Here is a 16329-nt window from a genome sequence, read left to right on the forward strand (position 1 = left end):
CGGGGCCGGGAGTCCGCTCGCAGGCAGCGGGCCGCCGCCAACACCGCACCCGGGGGCCCGAGCTGAGGTAAACACCCCCCCCCCCGAGGACAGGCCCAACACCCCCCCACCCCCCAGACCACAACCACCGCCTCCTCAGGGGAGGGAGACAGATAGAGCGGGGGGGTGACAGCCCCCTGACTGTGGGGGGGGGGGGTGATACCCCCCTGACTGTGGGTGTGGGGGGGGGGGTGATACCCCCTGACTGTGGGGTGGGGGGGGTGATACCCCCCTGACTGTGGGGGGGGGGGGTGATACCCCCCTGACTGTGGGTGTGGGGGGGGGGGTGATACCCCCTGACTGTGGGGTGGGGGGGGTGATACCCCCCTGACTGTGGGGTGGGGGGGGTGATACCCCCCTGACTGTGGGTGTGGGGGGGGGGGTGATACCCCCTGACTGTGGGGTGGGGGGGGTGATACCCCCCTGACTGTGGGGGGGGGGGGTGATACCCCCCTGACTGTGGGTGTGGGGGGGGGGGTGATACCCCCTGACTGTGGGGTGGGGGGGGTGATACCCCCCTGACTGTGGGGTGGGGGGGGTGATACCCCCCTGACTGTGGGGTGGGGGGGGTGATACCCCCCTGACTGTGGGGTGGGGGGGGTGATACCCCCCTGACTGTGCGGTGGGGGGGGTGATACCCCCCTGACTGTGCGGTGGGGGGGGGTGATACCCCCCTGACTGTGCGGTGGGGGGGGTGATACCCCCCTGACTGTGCGGTGGGGGGGGTGATACCCCCCTGACTGTGGGGTGGGGGGGGTGATACCCCCCTGACTGTGGGGTGGGGGGGGTGACACCCCCCTGACTGTGGGGTGGGGGGGGTGACACCCCCCTGACTGTGGGGTGGGGGGGGTGACACCCCCCTGACTGTGGGGTGGGGGGGGTGACACCCCCCTGACTGTGGGGTGGGGGGGGTGACACCCCCCTGACTGTGGGGTGGGGGGGGTGACACCCCCCTGACTGTGGGGTGGGGGGGGTGATACCCCCCTGACTGTGCGGTGGGGAGGGGGTGCGATACCCCCCTGACTGTGGGGGGGGGGGTGATACCCCCCTGACTGTGCGGTGGGGAGGGGGTGCGATACCCCCCTGACTGTGGGGGGGGGGGGTGCTACCACCCTGACTGAGGGTGGGGGGGGGTGCGATACCCCCTGACTGTGGGTGGGGGGGGGGGGGTGCGATACCCCCCTGACTGTGGGTGGGGGGGGTAATACCCCCCTGACTGTGGGTGGGGGTAATACCCCCATGACTGTGTGTGGGGTAATACCCCCCTGACTGTGGGTGGGGGGGTTGATACCCCCCTGACTGTGGGGTGGGGGGGGTGATACCCCCCTGACTGTGGGGTGGGGGGGTGATACCCCCCTGACTGTGCGGTGGGGAGGGGGTGCGATACCCCCCTGACTGTGGGGGGGGGGGTGATACCCCCCTGACTGTGCGGTGGGGAGGGGGTGCGATACCCCCTGACTGTGGGGGGGGGGGTGCTACCACCCTGACTGAGGGTGGGGGGGGGTGCGATACCCCCTGACTGTGGGTGGGGGGGGGGGGGTGCGATACCCCCCTGACTGTGGGTGGGGGGGGTAATACCCCCCTGACTGTGGGTGGGGGTAATACCCCCATGACTGTGTGTGGGGTAATACCCCCCTGACTGTGGGTGGGGGGGTTGATACCCCCCTGACTGTGGGTGGGGGGTGCTACCCCCCTGACTGAGGGTGGGGGGGGTGATACCCCCCTGACTGTGCGGTGGGGGGGGGGGGTGCGATACCCCCCTGACTGTGGGGGGGGGGGGTGCTACCACCCTGACTGAGGGTGGGGGGGGGGGTGCGATACCCCCCCTGACTGTGGGTGGGGGGGGGGTGCGATACCCCCCCTGACTGTGGGTGTGGGGGGGGTGCGATACCCCCTGACTGTGGGTGGGGGGGGGGGGGTGCGATACCCCCCTGACTGTGGGTGGGGTGGGTAATACCCCCCTGACTGTGGGTGGGGGGGTGATACCCCCCTGACTGTGGGTGGGGGGGTGATACCCCCCTGACTGTGGGGTGGGGGGGTGATACCCCCCTGACTGTGCGGTGGGGGGGGGGGTGCGATACCCCCCTGACTGTGGGGGGGGGTGCTACCACCCTGACTGAGGGTGGGGGGGGTGCGATACCCCCTGACTGTGGGTGGGGGGGGGGTGCGATACCCCCCTGACTGTGGGTGGGGGGGGTAATACCCCCCTGACTGTGGGTGGGGGTAATACCCCCCTGACTGTGTGTGGGGTAATACCCCCCTGACTGTGGGTGGGGGGGGTGATACCCCCCTGACTGTGGGTGGGGGGTGCTACCCCCCTGACTGAGGGTGGGGGGGGGTGATACCCCCCTGACTGTGCGGTGGGGGGGGGGTGCGATACCCCCCTGACTGTGGGGGGGGGGTGCTACCACCCTGACTGTGGGTGGGGGGGGGGGTGCGATACCCCCCCTGACTGTGGGTTTGGGGGGGGTGCGATACCCCCTGACTGTGGGTGGGGGGGGGGGGGTGCGATACCCCCCTGACTGTGGGTGGGGGGGGTAATACCCCCCTGACTGTGGGTGGGGGTAATACCCCCCTGACTGTGTGTGGGGTAATACCCCCCTGACTGAGGGTGGGGGGGGGTGATACCCCCCTGACTGTGCGGTGGGGGGGGGGTGCGATACCCCCCTGACTGTGGGGGGGGGGTGCTACCACCCTGACTGAGGGTGGGGGGGGGGTGCGATACCCCCCCTGACTGTGGGTGGGGGGGGGGTGCGATACCCCCCCTGACTGTGGGTTTGGGGGGGGTGCGATACCCCCTGACTGTGGGTGGGGGGGGGGGGTGCGATACCCCCCTGACTGTGGGTGGGGGGGGTAATACCCCCCTGACTGTGGGTGGGGGTAATACCCCCCTGACTGTGTGTGGGGTAATACCCCCCTGACTGTGGGTGGGGGGGGTGATACCCCCCTGACTGTGGGTGGGGGGTGCTACCCCCCTGACTGAGGGTGGGGGGGGGTGCGATACCCCCCCTGACTGTGGGTGGGGGGGGGGGTGCGATACCCCCCCTGACTGTGGGTGGGGGGGGGGGGTGCGATACCCCCCCTGACTGTGGGTGGGGGGGGGGGGTGCGATACCCCCCCTGACTGTGGGTGGGGGGGGGGGGTGCGATACCCCCCCTGACTGTGGGTGGGGGGGGGGTGCGATACCCCCCCTGACTGTGGGTGGGGGGGGGGGTGCGATACCCCCCCTGACTGTGGGTGGGGGGGGGGTGCGATACCCCCCCTGACTGTGGGTGGGGGGGGGGGTGCGATACCCCCCCTGACTGTGGGTGTGGGGGGGGTGCGATACCCCCCTGACTGTGGGTGGGGGGGGGGGTGCGATACCCCCCTGACTGTGGGTGGGGGGGTAATACCCCCCTGACTGTGGGTGGGGGGGTAATACCCCCCTGACTGTGGGTGGGGGGGTAATACCCCCCTGACTGTGGGTGGGGGGGGTAATACCCCCCTGACTGTGGGTGGGGGGGGTAATACCCCCCTGACTGTGTGTGGGGTAATACCCCCCTGACTGTGGGTGTGGGGTAATACCCCCCTGACTGTGGGTGTGGGGGGGGTGCGATACCCCCCCTGACTGTGGGTGTGGGGGGGGTGCGATACCCCCCCTGACTGTGGGTGTGGGGGGGGTGCGATACCCCCCCTGACTGTGGGTGTGGGGGGGGTGCGATACCCCCCCTGACTGTGGGTGTGGGGGGGGTGCGATACCCCCCCTGACTGTGGGTGTGGGGGGGGTGCGATACCCCCCCTGACTGTGGGTGTGGGGGGGGAGTGATACCCCCCTGACTGTGGGCGTGGGGTGGGTGATACCCCCCTGATTGTGGGTGATACCCCCCTGACTGTGGGTGTGGGGTGGAGTGATACCCCCCTGACTGTGGGTGTGGGGTGGAGTGATACCCCCCTGACTGTGGGTGTGGGGTGGAGTGATACCCCCCTGACTGTGGGTGTGGGGTGGAGTGATACCCCCCTGACTGTGGGTGTGGGGTGGAGTGATACCCCCCTGACTGTGGGTGTGGGGGGGAGTGATACCCCCCTGACTGTGGGTGTGGGGGGGAGTGATACCCCCCTGACTGTGGGTGTGGGGGGGAGTGATACCCCCCTGACTGTGGGTGTGGGGGGGGTGATACCCCCCTGACTGTGGGCGTGGGGTGGGTGATACCCCCCTGATTGTGGGTGATACCCCCCTGACTGTGGGTGTGGGGGGGGTGTGATACCCCCCTGACTGTGGGTGTGGGGGGGGGTGATACCCCCCCTGACTGTGGGTGTGGGGGGTGTTACCCCCCTGACTGTGGGTGTGGGGGGGGTGATACCCCCCTGACTGTGGGTGTGGGGGGGGTGATACCCCCCTGACTGTGGGCGTGTGGTGGGTGTTACCCCCCTGATTGTGGGTGATACCCCCCTGACTGTGTGTGTGGGGGGGGTGATACCCCCCTGACTGTGGGTGTGGGGGGGGTGATACCCCCCTGACTGTGGGTGTGGGGGGGGGTGATACCCCCCCTGACTGTGGGTGTGGGGGGTGTTACCCCCCTGACTGTGGGTGTGGGGGGGGTGATACCCCCCCTGACTGTGGGTGTGGGGGGGGGTGATACCCCCCCTGACTGTGGGTGTGGGGGGGGGTGATACCCCCCCTGACTGTGGGTGTGGGGGGTGTTACCCCCCTGACTGTGGGTGTGGGGGGGGTGATACCCCCCTGACTGTGGGCGTGTGGTGGGTGTTACCCCCCTGATTGTGGGTGATACCCCCCTGACTGTGTGTGTGGGGGGGGTGATACCCCCCTGACTGTGGGCGTGGGGTGGGTGATACCCCCCTGATTGTGGGTGATACCCCCCTGACTGTGGGTGTGGGGGGGGGTGATACCCCCCTGACTGTGGGTGTGGGGGGGGGTGATACCCCCCTGACTGTGGGTGTGGGGGGGGGGTGATACCCCCCTGACTGTGGGTGTGGGGGGGTGTTACCCCCCTGACTGTGGGTGTGGGGGGGGTGATACCCCCCTGACTGTGGGCATGTGGTGGGTGATACCCCCCTGATTGTGGGTGATACCCCCCTGATTGTGGGTGATACCCCCCTGATTGTGGGTGATACCCCCCTGACTGTGGGTGTGGGGGGGGGGTGATACCCCCCTGACTGTGGGTGTGGGGGGGGGGTGATACCCCCCTGACTGTGGGTGTGGGGGGGAGTGATACCCCCCTGACTGTGGGTGTGGGGGGTGTTACCCCCCTGACTGTGGGTGTGGGGGGGGTGATACCCCCCTGACTGTGGGCGTGTGGTGGGTGTTACCCCCCTGATTGTGGGTGATACCCCCCTGACTGTGTGTGTGGGGGGGGTGATACCCCCCTGACTGTGGGCGTGGGGTGGGTGATACCCCCCTGATTGTGGGTGATACCCCCCTGACTGTGGGTGTGGGGGGGGGTGATACCCCCCTGACTGTGGGTGTGGGGGGGGGTGATACCCCCCTGACTGTGGGTGTGGGGGGGTGTTACCCCCCTGACTGTGGGTGTGGGGGGGGTGATACCCCCCTGACTGTGGGCGTGTGGTGGGTGATACCCCCCTGATTGTGGGTGATACCCCCCTGATTGTGGGTGATACCCCCCTGATTGTGGGTGATACCCCCCTGATTGTGGGTGATACCCCCCTGATTGTGGGTGATACCCCCCTGATTGTGGGTGATACCCCCCTGATTGTGGGTGATACTCCCTGACTGTGGGTGATACCCCCCGGACTGAGAGTGTAGGGGGTTGATACCCCTGACTGTGGGTGTGGGGTGGGTGATACCCCCTAACTGTGGGTGATCCCCCACACTCTCAGTCGGGGGGGGGGGTGATACACCCTGACTGTGGGTAAGGCGGTTGATACCCCCCTGACTGTGGGTGTGGGTGGTGATACCCCACTGATTGAGAGTGTGGGGTTGTTCCCCCCCCCCGACTGTGGGTGTGTGGGGGGGGGGGTGATACCCCCCGACTGTGGGTGTGGGGGGGGGTGATACCCCCCGACTGTGGGTGTGGGGGGGGGTGATACCCCCCGACTGTGGGTGTGGGAGGGGGTGATACCCCCCGACTGTGGGTGTGGGGGGGGGTGATACCCCCCGACTGTGGGTGTGGGGGGGGTGATACCCCCCGACTGTGGGTGTGGGGGGGGTGATACCCCCCGACTGTGGGTGTGGGGAGGGGTGATACCCCCCTGACTGTGGGTGTGAGGAGTAGGGGGGGTGATACCCCTGACTGTGGGTGTGGAGTGATACCCCCCTGACTGTAGGGATGTGTTGGGGTGGTTGTTCCCACTGTGTCTCTCGGTCTTACCCCATGTCTCTGGTGGTGATGTGGGGGTCTTACCCCCCTCTGTTTGTGGTATGTTCATGTCATGCTGCCCTTCAGAGGCTGTGGGTGTCAATCTTCCCCTCTTTGGGCATGTGGATGTCACACTGTCAGTTCTTGAGTGTTGTTGGAGCTGCACCCCCATCCAGGCAGGTGGGGAGCATTCCATTACACTCCTGTCTTATGCTTTGTAGATGGTTAATAAGCACTGGGAAATCAGGAGGTGAGTTACTTCTTGTAAGGTTTCTAGCCTTTGACCTGTTCTTGTAGCCACTGTGTTTATGTGGCGAGTCTGTTCAGTTTCTGACCAATGGTAACTCCCACGATATTGATAGTGGGGGATTAAGTGATAACAGTGTAATTGAAAATCAAGGGGCACTGTTGGATTTTCTCTTGTTGAAGATGGTCATTGCCTGACGCTTGTATGGTCCATGCTCCAGTGAATATGATCCTAACCAATGAGGTGTCTCTTCATATGTCAGTCTTGCCATCCCAGGAATCTGTTTGCTCCATCTTCATTGCAGTCCCTCAATGGTCAGACCATATTTCCTCCCATAAGGAGACCAAAACTTCACAAATTTCCAGTGTGCTCGCACCAAGATCCATATAATTACAGCAAGACATCGCTGCAATTGTGCTCGAGTCCTCTCACTATACATAGAACATAGAAGAATACAACGCAGTACAGGCCCTTTGGCCCTCGATGTTGCGCCGATTCAAGCCCACCTAACCTACACTAGCCCACTATCCTCCATATGCCTATCCAATGCCCGTTTAAATGCCCATAAAGAGGGAGAGTTCACCACTGCTACTGGCAGGGCATTCCATGAACTCACGACTCGCTGAGTAAAGAACCTACCCCTAACATCTGTCCTATACCTACCACCCCTTAATTTAAAGCTATGCCCCCTCGTAATAGCTGACTCTATACGTGGAAAAAGGTTCTCATGGTCAACCCTATCTAAACCATTAATCATATTGTCCACCTCTATCAAGTCACCCCTAAACCTTCTTTTCTCCAATGAAAACAACCCCAAGTGCCTCAGCCGTTCCTCATACGATCTTCCTACCATACCAGGCAACATCCTGGTAAACCTCCTCTGCACCCGTTCCAGTGCCTCCACATCCTTCCTATAGTATGGCGACCAAAACTGCACACAATACTCCAGATGCGGCTGCACCAGAGTCTTATACAGCTGCAACATGATCGCAGGACTCCGGAACCCAATTCCTCTACCAATAAAAGCCAGTACGCCACATGCCTTCTTCACCACACTATTTACCTGGGTGGCAACTTTCAGAAACCTGTGTACATGGACACCAAGATCCCTCTGCTCATCCACACTACCAAGTATCTGACCATTAGCCCAGTACCCCATCTTTTTGTTACTCTTACCAAAGTGAATCACCTCACACTTACCTACAGTGAACTCCATTTGCCACCTTTCTGCCCAGCTCTGCAACTTATCTATATCCCGCTGTAACCTGACACATCCTTCCTGTCAACAACTCCACCGACTTTCGTATCATCCGCAAAGTTGCTCACCCAACCTTCTAGCCCCTCCTCCAGGTCATTTATAAAAATGACAAACAGCAATGGTCCCAAAACAGATCCTTGCGGAACACCGCTAGTAACGGCACTCCAAGATGAACCTTTACCATCAACTACTACCCTCAGTCTTCTTCCAGCCAGCCAATTCCTAATCCAAACCTCCAACTCACCCTCAATGCCATACCTCTGTATTTTTTGAAGTAGCCTACCATGGGGAACCTTATCAAACGCCTTACTAAAATCTATATGTACCACATCTACCGCTTTACCCTCGTCTACCTCCTTAGTCACCTTCTCAAAGAATTCAATAAGGTTTGTGAGGCACGACCTGCCCTTAACAAAACCATGCTGACTATCCTTGATCACATTATTCCTATCCAGATGTTCATAAATCCCTTACAATTCTCTCTAAGACTTTGCCCACAACAGAAGTGAGACTCACCGGACTATAGTTACTAAGGTTATCCCTACTCCCCTTCTTGAACAAGGGAACCACATTTGCTAGCCTCCAATCTTCTGGCACTACTCCTGTAGACAACGAGGACATAAAAATCAAGGCCAATGGCTCTGCAATCTCCTCCCTTGCTTCCCAGAGAATCCTACGATAAATGCCATCAGGCCCAGGGGACTTATCTATTTTCACCCTTTCCAGAATTTCCAACACCTCTTCCCTACATACCTCAAAGCCATTCATTCTACTTAATTGTGACTCAGTATTCACATCGGCAACAATGTCCTGTTCCTGAGTGAATACTGACGAAAAGTATTCATTCAGTGTCTCCCCAATCTCTTCAGCCTCCACACGCAATTTCTCACTACTATCCTTGACTGGACCTATTCCTACCCTAGACATTCTTTTATTCCTGACATACCTATAGAAAGCCTTTGGGTTTTCCCTAATCCTACCAACTAAGGACCTTTCATGTCCCCTCCTTGTTGCTCTTAGCTCTCTCTTCAGGTCCTTCCTGGCTACCTTATAACTCTCAATCGCCCCAATTGAACCTTCACGCCTCATCTTTACATCGGCCGCCCTCTTCCATTTAACAAGGGATTCCAATTCCTTATTAAACCACGGCTCCCTCACACGACCCTTTCCTCCCTGCCTGACAGGTACATATTTATCAAGGACACTCAATAGTTGCTCCTTGAACAAGCTCCACATATCAATTACGCCCTTGCCTTCAAGCCTACTTTTCCAAGCCACGCATCCTAAGTCATGCTCACCGCATCATAATTTCCCTGCCCCCAGCTATAACTCTTGCCCTGTAGTGCACACTTATCCCTCTCCATCACTAGAGTAAAAGTCACCGAATTCTGGTCAATGTCCCCAAAGTGCTCACCTACCTCTGATTCTAACACCTGGCCTAGTTCGTTACCCAGAACCAAATCCAGTATGGCCTCACCTCTTGTTGGCCTATCTACATATTGTGGAGAAAGTGAGGTCTGCAGATGCTGGAGATCAGAGCTGAAAATGTGTTGCTGGAAAAGCGCAGCAGGTCAGGCAGCATCCAGGGAACAGGAGAATCGACGTTTCGGGCATAAGCCCTTCTTCATTCCTGAAGAAGGGCTTATGCCCGAAACGTCGATTCTCCTGTTCCCTGGATGCTGCCTGACCTGCTGCGCTTTTCCAGCAACACATTTTCAGTTATCTACATATTGTGTCAGGAAACCCTCCTGCACACATTGGACAAACACCGACCCATCTAACGAACTAGAGCTATAGCTTTCCCAATCAATATCAGGAAAGTTAAAGTTCCCCATAACAACCACCCTATTACTTTCACTCTTTTCCTGAATCATCCTCGCAATCCTTTCTTCTACGTTTCTAGGACTATTAGGAGGCCTGTAGAAAACTCCTAACAGGGTGACCTCACCTTTCCTATTCCTAACCTCAGCCCAAACTACCTCCGATGGCGAGTCTTCATCCATCGTCCTTTACACCGCTGTAATACGATCTTTGACAAGCAATGCCACACCTTAGGTGAATTGGCCATGCTAAATTGCCCGTAGTGTTAGGTAAGGGGTAAATGTAGGGGTATGGGTGGGTTGCGCTTCGGCGGGTCGGTGTGGACTTGTTGGGCCGAAGGGCCTGTTTCCACACTGTAAAGTAATCTAATCTAAACCTCCTCCTCTTTTACCCCCATCTCTGACCCTACTAAAACATTTGAACCCTGGAACCTGCAACAGCCAATCCTGTCCCTGTTCTACCCATGTCTCCATAATAGCCACAACATCGAAGTCCCAGGTACCATGAAGACCAAATTACCATTTGCCTCTTTCACCAACAAGGCTGTGGAAATTCCTTAACAGAATATAAATTTATTACACAAAAGTAAACCAAATCAGCATTTGTATGTGAATGTATAGATATATTCACGAATGTAATACTGCAGTTAGAACTTAATATAAACATTATAACAAAACTTCACCATCCCAACACCATTTGTTGCAGACTCAATTCAACAGAAATACCACTTCCTTCTCAAATCATCGTTTAACTGATGCATTTCAGTTTCTCTTTCTTGTGCTATGGAGGCAGTTTATAAATAAACAATAGGTGCCCGGAGTAGGCCATTCAGCCCTTCAAGCCAGCACCACCATTCTCATTCACAATCAGTATCCTGTTCCTGCCTTATCCCCATAACCCTTGATTTCACTATCTCCAAGAGCTCTATCCATCTCTTTCTTGAAAATATCCAGAGACCTGGCCTCCACTGCCTTCCAGGGCAGAGCATTCCATATATCAACCATTCTCTGGGTGAAGAAGTTTCTCCTCAACTCTGTTCTAAATAGCCTACCCCTTATTTTTAAACTGTCTCCTCTGGTTCAGGACTCGCCCATCAGCAGAAACATGCTTCCTGTCTCCAGAGTGTCCAATCCATTAATAATTTTACACGTCTCAATCAGATCCCCGCTCATCCTTCTAAACTCAAGCCCAGCCGCTCCAATCTTTCAACATATGATAGTCCTGCCATTCTGGGAATTGACCTTTTGAATCTACGCTGCACTCCCTCAATAGCCAGAATGTCCTTCCTCAAATTTGGAGACCAAAACTGCATGCAATACTCCAGGTACCATCTCACCAGGGCCCTGTACAGCCGCAGAAGGACCTCTTTGCTCCTATACTCAATTCCTCTTGTTATGAAGGCCAGCATGCCATTAGCTTTCTTCAGTGCCTGCAGTACCTGCATGCTTGGTTTTATTGACTGATGTACAAGAACACCTAGATCTCTTATGTGTCTACTGACTTGAGCCCCTCACAATTTGAGATGGCCTTAACCTTTTCAGTCCTAATAACTTAGAAGATTTCTATCCCAAACTCTCCTGGCTTGAAAGCTTCACAAAGTAGAAATCATTTCTGCTGAAGTGACCAGTCGCCATGAATTGTACTGAATAAAGTCCTGTTGTATGGTTGTTGCCGTCGACAACAGTTATTGGTCAGCACAAAGAGGAAAGAGAGTCAAATCTGTATGAACTAACGACTAACTTTATTGGTTAGTTAAAACAGGCATACAATTCACACCATTTAGTTAAGGGTTAACAGCAGATTTGCAATTCATACAAGACTAAAATCTATGCACACACTCACTAGATTGCTCTAACATACCTGAACAGTCACAGAAAATAAAGGCTAATACTCCCAAATAGGAGGTCACGCTGGTTCAGCAATCTTTCAGTTCCAGCACAGTCCAAAGATGTACAGGTCAGGTAAATTGGCCATGCTCAATTTCCCATAGTGTTAGGTGCATTAGGCAGAGGGAAATGGGTCTGGCTGGGTTACTCTTCGGAGGGTCAGTGTGGACTGGTTGGGCCAAAGGGCCTGTTTGCACACTGTAGGGAATCTAATCCTCCACTCAGCAGAGGTTCCTTTCTGGAGTTTTTGCTGCTGGCATGCTGTGCAAACAGGCCCTTTGGCCCAACCAGTCCACACTGACCCTCCGAAGAGTAACCCAGCCAGACCCATTTCCCTCTGCCTAATGCACCTAACACTATGGGAAATTGAGCATGGCCAATTTACCTGACCTGTACATCTTTGGACTTTGCTGGAACTGAAAGATTGCTTTCTTCATTTTTATCTTTTTTCCTTCATTTTTATCTTTTTTCCTTATTTTACTGAACCTGACCTCTGGCCAATACTCCTAGGGGAAAACACATTCCCTTGTGACCTACACTACTCTTCTGAACTGAAATGAAAACAAAAATAATGGCTTGGATCTGTTTACTGTATCCATCATAAACTCAAAGCTAAAACGTTCTCCACTAACACTGCAGGCTTTTCTCTCAGGCATTGCTGTCAGTCTTCATGCAACTTGACGCACTTAGGTCACTGTATATTGACTTTTTGACCTGTCTTTTTTACAGATTCATAGAATTAACGTATATATATTTGTCTCTATTTTCAAATCCAAATCCTTTAATATATATATAATATGCGTGTCATCACTGAAATCATTAGCAAATGTCCCCACTTCTGTACGTATTTTATATAATGAGAGATTTATGGTCATTGGAAATGTAGCAGCGCGTATTCTGGATTAATGGCCTCGCTGCACTGAACCTCCCCTGTCTGAAGGTGGCTTTACTCTCCCACGTTTGCCAGATATGAGACTTACATTTATTCCCCTTGAGAGGATGGTGGCTGCCCACCTAGTGAGATACACCCTCTATACGTCCTGCAGCGGTTTGATCAAATTGAGAATTTCCCTGGCCATTTCAGTGGGGAAGATAAGAGTTAGCCACATTACTATGGATCTGATCACCAGGTGAGGTTGGCAGATTTCCATCCAGAAAGTGCACAAATTAACCGCATAGATTTTTACTTTAATCTGGCACTTTCATGATCAGTATTGAGGGTAGTTGAGAGTGTGGTGCTGGAAAATCACAGCAGGTCAGGCAGCATCCGAGGAGCAGGAGTGTCGATGTTTCAGGCATAAGCCCTTCATCAGGGACCTGATGAAGGATTTATTCCCGAAATGTTGATTCTCCTGGTCCTCTGATGCTCCCTGACCTGCTGTGTTTTTCCAGCAACACATTCTCTACTCTGATCTCCAGCATCTGCAGTCCTCACTTTCTCCAATATTGAGAGAAGCATTTTATTCCAGATATATCACATTATTGGAATTTAAATTTCCTTGTCTCGATGGATTTGACCTCCCATCCCTGGAACATTAGTTCAGTACTGTCCTGAGTACTGGTCACTACCTTTCACCGTGCTGGTCTATGCTTTACGTCAATTACTTTATCCAATTGATTATGAGTGAGAGATTTTGCTCAGGTCATCTTTACAATATCTCTTTTTTCTTCCAGCTCCACCACTTAACAAAATGCTGGAATTGCTTAAATTGCCAATTATAGTGACTGTGCACGTTGATGTGGTTTTAATCATTCTTACTGCCCTTGGAGTTGGGAGTAGACTGTGGGGCCTGTCGTATCCCAAAGCTGTCGTGTAAGTAAATCTTATTGTCAAATTACAATGGCATTCTTTTTTGCAGTTATCTCCTATTATCTGATCCATTTGCTGTCTGTTGCTGTAAGATTGTCATCAAATCATAGAGATCTACAGTACAGAACAAGGTCAGAACAAGAGCACTTTGGGGACAGTGACCACAATTCAGTGACTTTTACTCTAGTGATGGAGAGGGATAAGTGTGCACTGCAGGGCAAGAGTTATAGCTGGGGGCAGGGAAATTATGATGCGGTGAGGCACGACTTAGGATGCGTGGCTTGCAAAAGTAGGCTTCAAGGCATGGGCACAATTGATATGTGGAGCTTGTTCAAGGAGCAACTATTGAGTGTCCTTGATAAGTATGTACCTGTCAGGCAGGGAGGAAAGGGTCGTGTAAGGAGGCCGTGGTTTAATAAGGAATTGGAACCCCTTGTTAAAGGGAAGAGGGCAGCCTATGTAAAGATGAGGCGTGAAGGTTCAATTGGGGCGATTGACAGTTATAAGGTAGCCAGGAAGACTCTGAAGAGAGAGCTAAGAGCAGCAAGGAGGGGACATGAAAAGCCCTTAGTTGGTAGGATTAGGGAAATCCCAAAGGCTTTCTATAGGTATGTCAGGAATAAAAGAATGACTAGGGTAGGAATAGGTCCAGTCAAGGATAGTAGTGGGAAGTTGGGTGTGGAGGCTGAAGAGATTGGGGAGACACTGAATGAATACTTTTCGTCAGTATTCACTCAGGAACAGGACATTGTTGCCGATGTGAATGTTGAGTCACAATTAATTAGAATGGACGGCTTTGAGGTATGTAGGAAAGATGTGTTGGAAATTCTGGAAAGGGTGAAAATAGTTAAGTCCCCTGGGCCTGATGGCATTTATCGTAGGACTCTCTGGGAAGCAAGGGAGGAGATTGCAGAGCCATTGGCCTTGATTTTTATGTCCTCGTTGTCTACAGGATAGTGCCAGAAGACTGGAGGATAGCAAATGTAGTTCCCTTGTTCAAGAAGGGGAGTAGGGATAACCCTAGTAACTATAGTCCGGTGAGTCTCACTTCTGTTGTGGGCAAAGTCTTAGAGAGAATTGTAAGGGATAGGATTTATGAACATTTGGATAGGAATAATGTGATCAAGGATAGTCAGCATGGTTTTGTGAAGGGCAGGTCGTGCCTCACAAACCTTTATTGAATTCTTTGAGAAGGTGACTAAGGAGGTAGACGAGGGTAAAGCGGAAGATGTGGTGTATATGGATTTTAGTAAGGCGTTTGATAAGGTTCCCCATGGTAGGCTACTGCAAAAAATACGGAGGTATGGCATTGAGGGTGAGTTGGAGGTTTGGATTAGGAATTGGCTGGCTGGAAGAAGACAGAGGGTAGTAGTTGATGGTAAAGGTTCATCTTGGAGTGCCGTTACTAGCGGTGTTCCGCAAGGATCTGTTTTGGGACCATTGCTGTTTGTCATTTTTATAAATGACCTGGAGGAGGGGCTAGAAGGTTGGGTGAGCAACTTTGCGGATGATACGAAAGTCGGTGGAGTTGTTGACAGGAAGGATGTGTCAGGTTACAGCGGGATATAGATAAGTTGCAGAGCTGGGCAGAAAGGTGGCAAATGGAGTTCACTGTAGGTAAGTGTGAGGTGATTCACTTTGGTAAGAGTAACAAAAAGATGGGGTACTGGGCTAATGGTCAGATACTTGGTAGTGTGGATGAGCAGAGGGATCTTGGTGTCCATGTACACAGATCTCTGAAAGTTGCCACCCAGGTAAATAGTGTGGTGAAGAAGGCATGTGGCGTACTGGCTTTTATTGGTAGAGGAATTGAGTTCTGGAGCCCTGAGGTCATGTTGCAGTTGTATAAGACTCTGGTGCGGCCGCATCTGGAGTATTGTGTGCAGTTTTGGTTGCCATACTATAGGAAGGATGTGGAGGCACTGGAACGGGTGCAGAGGAGGTTTACCAGGATGTTGCCTGGTATGGTAGGAAGATCGTATGAGGAAAGGCTGAGGCACTTGGGCTGTTTTCATTGGAGAAAAGAAGGTTTAGGGGTGACTTGATAGAGGTGTACAAGATGATTAGGGGTTTAGTTAGGGTTGACCGTGAGAACCTTTTTCCACGTATGGAGTCAGCTATTATGAGGGGGCATAGCTTTAAATTAAGGGGTGGTAGGTATAGGACAGATGTTAGGGGTAGGTTCTTTACTCAGCGAGTCGTGAGTTCATGGGATGCCCTGCCAGTAGCAGTGGTGAACTCTCCCTCTTTATGGGCATTTAAACGGGCATTGGATAGACATATGGAGGATAGTGGGCTAGTGTAGGTTAGGTGGGCTTGGATCGGCGCAACATCGAGGGCCAAAGGGCCTGTACTGCGCTGTGTTTTTCTATGTTCTATGTTCTAAGGTCCTTCAGCCCACCGAGTTTGTGCTAGTCATAAAGCAAGCACTGAATTATTCTATTTCATTTTCCAGCACTTGGTGCATAGCCTTCCATGCATTGGCATTGCAAGCATATATCTAAATACTTTGAGTTGTAGAGTTGTTCAGTGTGGAACAGACCCTTCAGTCCATCTCGTCCATGCCAACCAGATATCCTGAATTAATCGAGTCCCATTTGGCACCATTTGACCCATATCCCTCTAAACTCTTCCTATCCAGATGCCTTTTAAATGTTGTAATTGTACCAGCCTCTATTTCCATGCATGCAACACCGTCTGTGTGAAAACGTTGCCCCTTAAGTCTCTTTTAAATCTTTCCCCTGTCACCTTAAACCTATGCCTTCTAGTTTTAGACTCCCCACCCTGGGATATTTCACCCTATTCATGCCCCTCATGATTTTATAAACCTCTATAAGGTCACCCCTCAACCTCCAATAATCCAGGAAAATAGCCCCAGCCTATTCAGTGTCTCCATAAAGCTCAATATGGCATCAACCTTGTAAATCTTTTCTTTCAAGTTTAACAACATCTCT

General features: G+C 54.0%; 1 protein-coding gene across 3 annotated transcripts in view; it reads left to right on the top strand.

Moving 5' to 3' along the window:
• The window catches only part of pomt1 (protein-O-mannosyltransferase 1), a 54187-nt gene continuing 37858 nt past the window's right edge, over positions 1 to 16329 (top strand). For 2 of the 3 annotated variants that reach the window (XM_043720542.2, XM_043720543.2), the window contains exons 1-2: positions 1 to 67; positions 13240 to 13378. In XM_043720542.2, the coding sequence (XP_043576477.2) occupies positions 13257 to 13378 (122 nt within the window). In that variant the 5' untranslated portion in view covers positions 1 to 67; positions 13240 to 13256. Of the gene's footprint in view, positions 68 to 13239; positions 13379 to 16329 lie in introns of those variants that run through there. The other variant, XM_087998220.1, reaches the window with a different exon arrangement.

This window comes from Chiloscyllium plagiosum, unplaced genomic scaffold (genome assembly GCF_037043375.1).
Source record: "Chiloscyllium plagiosum isolate Xiang-an unplaced genomic scaffold, Cpla_swu_hap1 HiC_scaffold_21, whole genome shotgun sequence".
Classification (NCBI taxonomy): Eukaryota; Metazoa; Chordata; class Chondrichthyes; order Orectolobiformes; family Hemiscylliidae; genus Chiloscyllium; species Chiloscyllium plagiosum.